Genomic DNA, 12,639 nt, shown 5'->3' with positions numbered 1-12,639 from the left:
ATGCTCCAAGTGAGCAGGTATCCAGAACACCAGCTGAAGTTAGGACTCGATAGGCAGGTGCTGGAGACAGCACCCGTGCTGGCTGAAGATGTGTATTGTGGGTGGGTGGGGGGAGAGGGGGAAACAGGCATGATGCCTCACCCTGTACCATTTGAGTATGCCTTATGCTTACTGTTATCAGTCAGACTGCCCATGAGAGCAAGGGCTGCAGAAATGAGCTGCATGGGAGAAGTGAGAGACAGGGGTATGGAAGAGGGGGACATGGGAAAGGGAAGCAGTATGGGAGGTTGGGAAGGGGGAAAAACAGGGAAGAAAGAGAGAAACCCAGGGTGCTTCCTGGCGGGGAAGGAAGATAAGAGGGAGGAAAAAGGGAGAGAAAATAATAAAATATCAGAAGGAAGAAGAGGGGGAATTGTCTGGAGATTGATACTGAGCCCTGCCTCATTGGGCATCAGTACTCAGCCTCCTCAGCTTGCACCCTCCACTAAAGCAAGGGCAACGAGCCAGGCTTTGCCAACCCTCCTCCTTCGGGGGGCCTTGATGAAGAGAGACCAGACACTGGGATTGGTGTCCCTGACACCGCCATGGACAATGAGACCCAACACTCCAGCCAAGTGAGATTTGGTGTTCAGGGGTTTCCAAATAATGTGAAAGGAAATGGGACAATTCTGGTTGGAAAAGGTCACAGATGCCTCATGCTATAAAAATACCTGCAGTTGTCACATCGCGCCCCCGAGAACATGTAGTATACAGATGGTTTATGACCTGACATACTAATACCTAATATATTACCAGGACGGGTCATTACTCATCCAGGCCATTTGCCATAATAATCAGGTCGTTGTCAACTATGCAAAGCTCCCATTTACAAACGTATCTTGCACTTTGTGAGGTGCATTACGCAAGTTGCTATTGGCTCTGCAAGGATTATCGTGCTGTCAGTAAAGACAGCTAACAAGTTCATTATGTCTCCATTTATACAACTGTGCTGTGGGTCTAAGAACTCAACAGGCCTGAAGGAGAACCCACCAAACTCTTGATTTAAAGGAGACCCCTTTTCATTTAAGGCAACTTAGACAAAGGCAGGTGTTTTAACTATGTATTGAATTAGGTGCTTGGATATCCTGGCAATTGGTATAGTGTAAGAGCTCAGGCAGAGAGGAAGACAGGCAGACAGACAAAGGAGAGAGCTGGTGGTTTCAGAATGAACTGCATGGTACAAAGCATTCTGAACCACCCTTTGAAAAGCCTCGTCAGAGCAATACAGCCTGGTTGCTGGGCAGAACAGAAAGGTTTCATAAAAGAGCTGCTATTCTTAGTCTGGTCTATTAATTTCTAGCAGTAGTGAGCGTGTCTGGGAAAGGATAACCAAAGTTTGAACATTCCCAGCAGTTGGAAGCACCTCCTTCTTCTCTGTGCACTTCAGGTCATGCTACATCTGATCATGCCCTGACCCACCTGCCAGTGAAGGGGAAGCCACACCGGCACTCAGAAGCACAGCAGGATCTCAGGGATTCGTCTCTTGCAGTCAACACCGCCTTTCTCTGAATGAGGAGTCTATCTGAATGTAAACTCTAGGCCTGGTGAAGAAGGATAGGAAGGCTCGATAGCATCACCTTCTGTTCCTGGATCACCTCAAGGAGATTTCGGCAGACTAACTAGCGGAAAATCAGCAACATTCTTGAATTTTGAATGTTGTGAGCAGCTCTCAGCGTGAGGTTATCTGGCCTGTACTCGTTGGGAGCCTGTTAGATAGCTGTCCCTCTTTCACTTTCTGTCTGCAATCTTTCTGACATGAACAATACAAAATATTTAACACTTACTCATTGAAGACCAAGTCAGGAGCAAAGTAAAGCATCCTGGAGTTAACATTGGTGAAAGATCTCCATCCCATGGCGAAAATCATAAGACCCATCCAGGAATACTGGATTAGTGCCATTTGGTCATCCACATGCAAGTTACGGAATCCTACAAAAGGCCATAAACAGAGATCACAAGTTCAGTCTGGATTCAAACAATTCACCAGAATTTCTTTTTTTAAATACAGCACTTTAATTCCCAATCTCTGCTCCTGGGGACTTCAGAAAGTTAGGACAAGGTAGCCCCCAGCCTAATCTCCATATGTCCCAGATTACCAATGTGTTCCACTATGAGCCAGTGTGTATGGGATGTCTGCATACACAAACTAATTCAGTCTCCTCCTTCTACCAGATGACAAAATTGCAACCTTGCTGTATTGCAACCTTGGAGCCATGGCACTGATATGCTGATGGTAAACTGGAAGCCTCCAAGCCAGAAGCTGCAACTGATGGGTTGTGACTCAGTGTGGAAAGAAGAGAAAGAACAGGTGAAAACACAAACAGCTTGGGGTTTTAAAATAGGACAGTAAGTTGCACTTATATAGTATCTTTCTCCGAGAGTCTCAAAGAACTTTATAAATGATAAAATAGTGTTCTCAGGATGATTCATAGTCAAGCCACAGGCACATTTGCAATTCGCAGAGAGACACACATACATACACACACACACACACACACACACACACAGAGTATACAGTCAGTAATTCACAGCTATTTCTAATTTCTCTGGATATTTATCAGTACATATAGCCATAGATAACCTGCAATCCTGATCTTAGCTTTCTATAAATTCTTACATTACTGTGACCAAATGTAAAGTCTTAAGTGTATAATTATGAGACATCAATTCAAACTTCTCTTGTCTGAGAAGCTGTCAATTTCAAGTGAGCACAAACCATGTGTTATTGCTATGCTGTAATTGCTTTAGGATTGAATGTGTTCTTTCAGTTTTCATTTCGCTGCATGAAAGCACACTTTGTGTTTAAATAGTGCTGTGCAGAATTAGTATAAGGGATTTTCCATTGTCAGGACTTTTAAGCACTGATGGACTCAGTATTACTTGTAGGCACCCAGGGTGAGACTAGTTAGCAAAATGCAAGTAAACGTTATACATTTAAATCATCTCCATGCTTTATAAACTCAGGTGTGTGCCTTCTGAGAAGTATTTAACTTAGAACCAAATTCTCTTTTCAGTAATGTAATACATGTATAAAAAGCCTTTCCTACTTATCCAATGAATTTGGTGTGTAGATGAATTCTCCAGTCTAATTTGATAGTTTACAATGGCTGGTCTCTTGAAATATGAAGAAACCTCAATTCAGTTCAAGGTGGTCTTAGCGCTATCTGCGTGGCCCTTATTAACATAGTATCTGTGTGTTTCCTCAGTGAAAAAGAAAAACATCACATTTTCTTTGCCCTTCTTTGCCAGGAGGTGTAGCTTGAAAGCTAGCAGAAAATACATACAATTACATGTATTTTGTGTGGGGGGGGTTGCATTTAGTTCTGCATGCTGGGAGGCCTATCTGTGGTCATTTTTATCTCTTGTGGGAGTCAGTTAAATGGTCTAGGCGCAGGTCTGGTGAAGAATGATTCCTGCATTCACAAGCCCATCTGCTGGTTGGCAGTTTAATGGCTGCAATGGAAAGTAGCAGTCTTGGCAGGGCGTGGTCATGGAGTGAGAGGCAATCCCATAGAGGTTTCCCATAGAGGGCTTTGTATATTAAAAAACAGACTTTGAATTTGACTCTGTACTCAATGGGAAAGCAGTGTAGAGAGAAGTGCACAGGGTGACCTGTTCATGGCAGCCTGTGCTTCGGTGCAGACAGATGTTCTATATACGGTGACTGCCTTTGTTGGATGGAAATAAGGGAAGGGCACATGAAAAATAAGGGACTGCTTTATTTTAAGGGAAATTTTAGGGAAACACCATTTCCCTTAGCATGGCATTTATTTTTCTCTCATGGGTACATTTCTACTGCCCTCCAGTATACAATGCAATCATCATAAGCTTCAATTTAATGTTTAAAATGGTACTTATTATCAGTTTTAATACCTTTCAATACATCTTAAAATAAGGGATGCGTGGTCACCCTAAGGGGCAAATCAGTGAAACAAGGGAAGGGTGATCACCCTAGATTTATACCAGATGCAAATTTCATGGGCTACTAGGCTTCATTCCTAGATATAATGACTAGCCTGACTTGAACCTGAAGGACATGAATATGTGGATTGCTGTAATCAGATCTTTCTCTAGTAGGATGCGGCACAGTCTCTTGCCGAGTCACAAGTGGAAAAGAGCATTTTTGCAGCTATTAATGGCCTGGCAGAGGCTGGGATGAAGATTCCCCTCCATATCTCAGGATCGAGGGACAACAATGAATGGCCTCTCAGGAGAGAGCCAATGGCTGGGAGGAGGACTGGACTATCACTGGGCCTGTCGTTCCATTTCTTTATTTTGAACTTGTGTTACCATAGAAGGGGAGGACCTTTTGACTTAGTCAGAAGGCTCAGTTCCTTACCAGCGAAAAGTCAACAGAGGCATGGCTGCATCTCCATGAAAGCCACTGCTACACATGGCAATTTGTGCATCCACGTGCATTGAGGAGCTCAAAAGGACTCCAAAGCTGTCAAGTGTCTTTACAGTAAGTGGGAAGGTGCCTTCTGTTGAGGAGGATGTGACAGAGGATGAAACCTTGTTAAAGCACCTTTCTCTTCCTAACTCCCAGGACAGACAGCGGCATGTCTGGATCAAATAATTAACTCTGTTTGGTACTGTAACTTCCATTTTGTATTCAGACCTCCATTTTGTATTCTGTGCTGAATGCATGTTTAACCTTGCCCAAGGCAAGGTTATTGAATTGCATTCCAGATAAGCACCTTCCCTGGGGAGTGGGACTAGCATCTCATTGAAGGAACACCACTGAGAAGCCACCTCAGTGCAATCTGAAGCCATCAGCTTGGATTGTCTCTCAAATGCTGGCCCGACCCCTTGGAACAATGGATTTTCTAGACGGGGCACCAGCAGTGGCTGATAGATCTGCAGCTTCTGAGGCAGGGCACATGGCAAAAAGATAGAAAATATATTTAAGAGGGGGTTTTGCTTTGATTCTGTAAAGCAGACCATTGCCACATGTTAGATGGACAGGCAGGAGAGAGAGACATTATAGTTTTTTTATTCATTTCTGATTAGTGGTCCAGTGTCTGATTCCCTTTAAAAGCTGATATGGACCAAACAGGATACAATCCTCGCTTTGTATGAAGAGCTGACATAGTCCATGCAGAACATCAGATCACTGTTCATGCATCACCATCTTACAAAACAGTGAGAAAACAAGTTGTCTTTTGTGAATTTATATTTGTAACTGCATGCTGTTACTTGTGGGTTTTTTCCCCCAGAACCGAGAGTCATAAATCTTGGGACAGCCTGGTTTAATTTTGGAATTTCAAAGGTTTAAGCAACTGATAAATACCTCCTGGGAACATTCTTTTTTGGGGCCTCCTGTTTTGCCATGCATATCTCTTCAATCTTTGCAAAGTGTCCATGTGACTCCTGAGTTTGGGGTGGTATAGCTTTGGTCAGCTGTGCACAACTCTGTGTTTCTTTTCAGGCTGACATTTCTCTTCTTGAAGAGATGTCCACTTTGAAGTTTTCTAGCTTATACCTAAAGCCTCTGCATGTTTTGGGGTGATTTTATAAATGAACTCAATCAATCCAGTCTCAGCAATATACAGATCTAATCCAAAGACCAATGAATTCAATGGAAAGGCTCAGAATTAGGCCCCAAATCACTTCAATCATCTCTTTCCTTCACTTGGTTCAGGATCAGGAGGAAGAAACAGTGGTCTAAAACTTCAACCTGTACATCAGTACCTGTTTATTCTCCTAAATTCAGTTCTGAGGTTGGAATCACTTGTGTGTGCTTTGGAGCTGTGTTGTTTGTGTGTGAATCAAAGAGCTAATGGGCCTCTGTGGTTTTCAGTTCTCATTACACACTTTGCTTGGATTCCCCTTCAAGACTTAATGTTGGCTTTTCAACTTACTAGTTAAATGTTTCATCTGATCTTTAATATCGCATATTCTCTGCCACCTTTGTTCATTATCTGTTAAGTATGTTCTCTAAAACTGTATGGCTTCTGCTGTGCAATCTATTACTATTATCTTTATGATTAATACTTAAAGAACATTCTTGAAAAGAAATATTTCCCAATGCCTTTTAGCCTATAAGACTGCTTTACTGTGCTTCAATGAACACAGTGGTCTATATTTTCAAAAGTAACTAATGATTTTGGGTATGCAACTCAAGACATCTTCAAGAGGCTTGATTTTTCTGAAAATCAAACCCCTTTAAGGTGTCTCAAAATCTGGGTGCCCCAAATCACTAGTCATTTTTTAAAATCTAGGCCAGTACGTATTGCTAAATGTTTAAATAATGTTCAAAATATTGTCAGATTCAGTATTTCCTCCCACATTTTAAAGCATATTTACAGTAATATAATCTGAGTGATACTTTGGTAATTTCTGACTTCTGTTAAGATTAGACTAGATTTCTTTCCCAAATACAGAATGTGAAGGACATATTTAGTTTGATTTGGATTTCATTTAAAAAACCCATTCTGTTTATTTAAATTCTTGGCTCTTATTCATGTGAATGAGAGTTCATTCAGATGTGAACAACGGTTTTCTTTGTTTATCAGATGATTCATGACCATTAATTTAATAGTGCAGTATGATATATCTTTTAACTGATTGTCTGGTATGATCACACCTACATGATAACAATGGGCTAGATTCACAAAGGAACTTAGGCCTGGGTGACAACGAGTATTGTCATTCCTAACTTTTAGAAACCTAGAAAATCACTGGGATTCACAAAGCCTGATTTTGGTGCAGAGGCTCCATATACAATGAATGAAGAGAGATGGGTGTCCAAAAATGGGATTCATAAAACACAGCATGTGAAGCAGCTCCTTGCCAATGGGAGGTGCCAACAAAAGGAGTGCATGCAAAGCCCCGCCCCTCTCTCGGAGATAGGCACCTGAATCCAAGTTGCAGGGAAGTGCCTCCTTCTGCTTGGGATTCTTGACTGCAAACCCTCTCTGGTGTTAGGTGCCTATGCTATTTTTGCAAGAAGCTGCTGGGGTAGAAGGGGGGAATCAGTGCTCCCACATCCCAATTGGATACCCTAACCACTGGGCTAAGAGTTACAAGGGAGCTCCATCTCCCCCCAAAAACTGTTTTGTGCAAGCTCACCTATAAGGGCCAGATCCAGTAGGCAAGGTCTGAGCCTGCAGGCGAGTTTAGTGGAGAAATGCCTATATTCCTTCAGTCATTCATTGCTCTGGGGCTTAGGCATACAGATGCCTGGTGTGGGGCAGCAGTGCACACACTCAGAGGCAGAGACATAGGTGCCTAGGGAAATTTTACTGCAAAAATGTAGGCACAAAATGATTTTAGGTACCTACAAGTTTTGAGGGCAGTTGAGCAAGAGTTTTGTGAATCCCAGTGGGCCTGGTTCTGGGATTTAGGGGCCTAAAGTGCTACCTTGAAACCTAAGTCCTTTTGTGAATCTAGCCCAACACCTGTAAAGTTAAATCTCAATAAGATTCAAGTCATTGTTCATTTTAATTTTAAAGAGTTGAAAGCATAGATAGTTTCTTGCAATTAATATTAACACAATACAGTTTTATGGAGAGATGCTTTTAGCTTCTCTCTTAATAAACATTTTTATTTGTCAACTAGACATTTTTATTTTTACAAGATTGGCAGCTTATGAGTTTGCTTAATAACAAAAATTGGAAATTTTATTTCCCTTCTCATCAAAATCAGTTCTTTTAATTTATTAAATTTTACTGTTTACTTTCCATCACTGATTACTGACACGCTGTATTAAATTGAGGTTTCTAATATAACTGAATACCCACTTTCTGTTCGGGAAGCTGTATTGTCTAGACAGTGGAAAACAGTGTCTACTCAGAAAGTGGAAAGCAAAGTTTATCCAGACAATGGTAAACACTCCCAGTTAAGTTAGCACCCCTACAGCAAATGAGTGACCTTGTATAAATACATTATTAGACAAAAGATTTCTAACAAACTCCAAATAACAAAAAACATTGGAGTAGCCATAGAGTTTTAACTCAAAGGGCCAATGTGCAGAAATCTTGCGTCACTTTAACATGTAAGTATCTATCTTAGAAACCATCAATTTGTCAGGTGCCTCTGATGTGGCTGCATGAATACTGGGTCACTGCAGAGAGAATGAGGCATGCTCATCCCCCTTGTCCATGGCTAAAAGTGACCCAAAATCCAACCTGGGGGAAAAAACAAAAACTGACCTATTGAAGCTGTTCTATACAGGATCCACCTCTTTACCAAGTGTTGTGTAGATAGACTTTTTTTTTAAAACAGACAGTGAGAAGTAGGGCTGCCAAGGAAAAATTTCAACTACAGCCCAAATTCAGAGGGCGCTTATTAAACGTATATGAAGGGAAACCAAACAAAAATGACACAGAAAATTCAAAGGGCAGAAAACTTACCTGGTGTGAAACTGGGCCACATTGACTGGCCACTTACTTAGGAGAAAACAGGAATAAATGCCTCATTTTAAGCCCATTTTAGAATGCAACCCTAACTATGGAGTCACTACCAGGTGCCTCCATAATAAATACCACATTTTACAGGTGTCACCATCAGCCTGTCCTCTGCTCTAGGCACACGGAATACAATCACTGGCCATTAGGCTGCCAGCAGCTGTGCACTCTAAGAATCAAATGCATGAAACAGGACATCTTCAGGCATCTTTGGAAGCCAGAGGGTTAATGAAGTCAGAGAGTGTATCTAGAATGTAGGTTTGGTTGATGTTTGCTACAGGATAACCCTTTCTGAAGCTCACTTCTCTCCTGTAGCTCTCTCTTGCAGTATGCTATAAACTATGAAATAGTGTTAATCTGCTAATCTGCTAAGAACACATTAATTTAATATTGCTACTTACGATAACATTAAATTAATTTGTGCTAAATAATCCAAAGTCCAATCCATTTTTGGCACACTTAGACTTCCAGGATTGATTCTCCCATAGTTTTAGGTGACAGAGAGAGACACAGAGGAACTTTTGCATTTAAAACTCTTTGACAAATTATATTAAGATGAAATTCCAGCACTTGGAGGAGATACAGTGTGAAACAGGCTGGGAGGGCATAGATTCTTTCATGCCAATGTGTTCTGTTCCCCAGCTACTTTCAGCCTGGTTTTACCCATCTTCCACCTCCTACATTATCAAACAGCATTGTTTTCATTCCTTCCGTGAGAGGATTCACTCCTTCCACCCTCTCACAGGAGTGTGTCACACTGTTAGTCCTTCATTTTAAGAAGGAATGCTGCAGCTCCTGCCTGAACCTAACATTCCTCCTAAAGCAGACAGAGATCATTGCACAGAGAAGAATAGAGACACTTCTCTTCTTTGCAGCAACTACCATCCCTGCTGGTCTAGAAAACATTCAGATATTTGAAAAACCTAGGACTTAGATTTGCAGAAGCTATTCAATAGTGGCCAAAACCATACCCCTGTGACACCCACCTGCCAAGGGAATGAACCCAAGCAGGGACTGAACCCAAAAGTTTTCCTTCTAAAAGCACAAGCCTCTTCTGGTTGAGCTAAAGAAGTAAACGCCTGCAGCTGCAGCAGACTCATTAACCTGTCATGGACCAGCCACTAGAGGGGCACAAATCCCACGCTATGGCAATGTGGGTTACACTCAAATTTTGTGGGTGTAATTTGTGCTCACAGAAGAAAACATTCTGAAAATGCGCCCCTACAAATGTTGTGGTTTTGGGGCCCAGATTATATGATTCTTCTATTGAAACATGTCCCTGCCATGATTCGAGTGTGATGGTTTTAGGGAGGTGGGGGAAGGTGCTGGAATTTGTCATTTTTCTCCTCACCTGGCAAGGCCTTTGCCCACTTCACCACATGCACCAGCTGCCTCTCCCCAAGCTCATTCAGGCTGGTCAGCAGAGCAGCAAAGGAGTCGGGCTGGTTGTTGTCATGACCTGCACACACCACACCAGGCTCAATGGCTTCCAGGACATTGAGGAAAATGGGCTGGCACTCAAACCCATCGATGCGTGTCATCACCATCTTGGAGGCCTGCTCATCTGTTGGGCTGGACGAGCTGGCTCCCTCGCCATCCTCTTGCAGCTTCAGGTTGCCCAGTTTCTTCAGCTTGCGGGCTGTGGAGAATGACACAGCTTGGCATGATGGTTAAATATAAAACAATCTTAAGGCTTCTTACACTTCCAGCCCCACCACCAACAAGGAGGGTGAAGCTGAAAGAGAGCTGCACCTTCACATTTAGTCTAGCGACAGCCGGAGCCTAGAAAGTTATCCAGGTGCCATGGTGATGGGGGCACTGTGTCAGAACAAGGATGGAGGTCTATTATAGAGAAAAAGCATTCAACCCTTTCATTCATACATGGCAAGCAGTGTTACTGAGACAAGGACGAGGTTGCTTGACCTCAAGAGCGATCGGTCCCATCTGCATGGTGTTACTTTCAGATATATTTATTTTGGAAGGATTGGGGAGAGAAGAAGAATATGACTGCATGTGTGTGTTGAGGAAAGAGTGTGTGTGTGTGTGGGGGGGGGGTGAAGTGGTGGTGGTGGCGTGTATTGATCCAAACAACTGTGCAAGTAAAAAAAAAAAACATAACCCAACATATGACCGACAGCAAATAAATCACTGCACCATGCGACTCTGAAGCACAGAAACCCATCACCCTGTGGCACCACAACATAGCACAATCTCTACATCGTAGTTACCCTGCTGGAAATGTATATTACACCCATCACTGTGGTATCCAGGCACTATTGCCATGCAAATTATTGTGACATCACAAATCCAATACTGTAACTTTATTACAGGATTAAGCAGAGGGAGAAAATAAGCCATGAACAACAGGTTGAACCTAAGCCAAACACTGTAGGACTCAAGCATTCCTACTTGATACTCACTCTACAAATGGATCAAGGAAATCAAAAGACTAGATGGCACCAGAGTTGCTTCACCACAACCATCTCAGTCACTTCCTTCAAAACAGGCAACACTCAAGACAAGATGGCAATTAACCGGGATCAGGTGGAGCTGCAGCCTTGTGGATGTGTGATGTCAGCATACAGATGGCAAATTGCGGTGCACAGGATGCCACAATGAGGATATCCTAGAAGCCAACACCTACACACTACAGTGATGGACCGCATAGATTAGACAGACAGATACATTAGATCAGTGACTCTCAACCCTTCCAGACTACTGTATCCCTTTTAGGAGTCTGATTTGTCTTGCGTACCACCACGTTACACCTCACTTAAAAATGACTTGCTTACAAAATCAGACATAAAATACAAGTCTCTCTGCACACTATTACTGAAAAATTGCTCATTTTCACCAAATAATTATAAAATTAATCAACTGGAATATAAATATTATACTTAAATTTCAGTGTACAGTATATAGAGCAGTACAAACAAGTATGTCTGTATGGAATTTTAGTTTGTCCTGACTTCGCTAGTGCTTTTTATGTAGCTTGTTGTAAAACTAGGCAAATATCTAGATGATTTGATGTACCCCTGGAAGACCTCTGCGTACGCCCAGGGGTACACGTACCTCTGGTTGAGAACCACTGCATTAGATAGATGGACAGATGGTTAGATCTCACATACAAATTATACAGTCCATGAACAAAATACCAGGAACTTCATGTGTACAATTTAGAAATGCTTTGAGATTGGGTATTTAGTGTTCAGTTTAATTTATAATGTTCTGATGTTTACATCAATGGCTGACTGGTTCATATGTATGAAATCTACTGAGCTGAGCATGTTACTCTAGATGGTAAACCTTTTATCCCCAACAGCCCCAATGAAAATTAATCAATCATGATAAAAAGCTGATTGCTTAGTTCAAGCACAGAAAATAACACAAAAACTGTTGTCCTTGGGGTTCTGGCTCCTACATTATATGATACTCATCTGAAACTTCCTTTCGGCTGTAATTAGAAAAGCAAGCCTTGAAACGTAAAAATGTCAAGTCAAAGTGCAGCTTTGTAAATCAATGCAAAGGCTGATCTTTAAATAATATGCTTTGGATGATCTACAGTAATAGCAATTAAGGGAGGCTGCTCTGAGAAAATGAGAACATGGCAATAAAAATCAGAGAGTAGCATGGAAAACAAGACCAAAGTGCAGCATGACATAGTCCTGCAATTATTTGTGTGGGTCACAAGCAAAACAAAAAAACAAGAAATCACTCCTCTCAAACTCCTCCAAATCTCTGATGGCAGCCATATCACCAGGACTCAGAGGACCCTTTAGTAACCTTGAGATACCTTCCCTAAAAAATCTATCATCAGGACAGACTAGGAGAACTGTGCACTTTAAGTCAATAGGTGATTTGGTTTTGGACAAACAAGGAGAGATGTGAGTACAAAGTGCCGATTCCCGGTTACTAGAAATCCCACCATAATCAATAAAAAATCTGGAAAGGCTGGAGGCATGAATGAGCAAGTCAATGTCACGGTGACATGCTGATGTCCTTCAGTTCAACCCCGTGCTGTACTTTTAAAAGTCTATGAGCTTATAGGGAACAAGGTCCTTCCACTTTAATGAGAGAGAGAAATTTCAAATCAGTCCCTTCAGAGCTGAATAATCAAGACAAATAAACCAAGAAAAGTGTCATCCATTATAGGTCCTGCATCTACAAAGAGGTAGCTGTTATTGTATGCTAT

The 12,639-nt window shown here is 41.9% G+C and overlaps 1 protein-coding gene across 1 annotated transcript in view; it reads right to left on the bottom strand.

Moving 5' to 3' along the window:
* AR (androgen receptor) overlaps window positions 1–12,639 on the bottom strand; it is a 123,576-nt gene that overhangs the window by 10,878 nt on the left and 100,059 nt on the right. Inside the window, exons 4-5 of the mRNA XM_054039635.1 lie at window positions 9,799–10,086; window positions 1,824–1,968 (exon numbers count right to left, since the gene is read on the bottom strand). Of these exons, the coding sequence (XP_053895610.1) occupies window positions 1,824–1,968; window positions 9,799–10,086 (433 nt within the window). The remainder of the gene's footprint in view (window positions 1–1,823; window positions 1,969–9,798; window positions 10,087–12,639) is intronic.

The sequence above is a fragment of the Malaclemys terrapin genome, chromosome 9 (assembly GCF_027887155.1).
Source record: "Malaclemys terrapin pileata isolate rMalTer1 chromosome 9, rMalTer1.hap1, whole genome shotgun sequence".
NCBI lineage: Eukaryota > Metazoa > Chordata > Testudines > Emydidae > Malaclemys > Malaclemys terrapin.
Note: the sequence above shows the minus strand (reverse complement) of the source record. Positions and strands in the feature narration are given on the sequence as shown.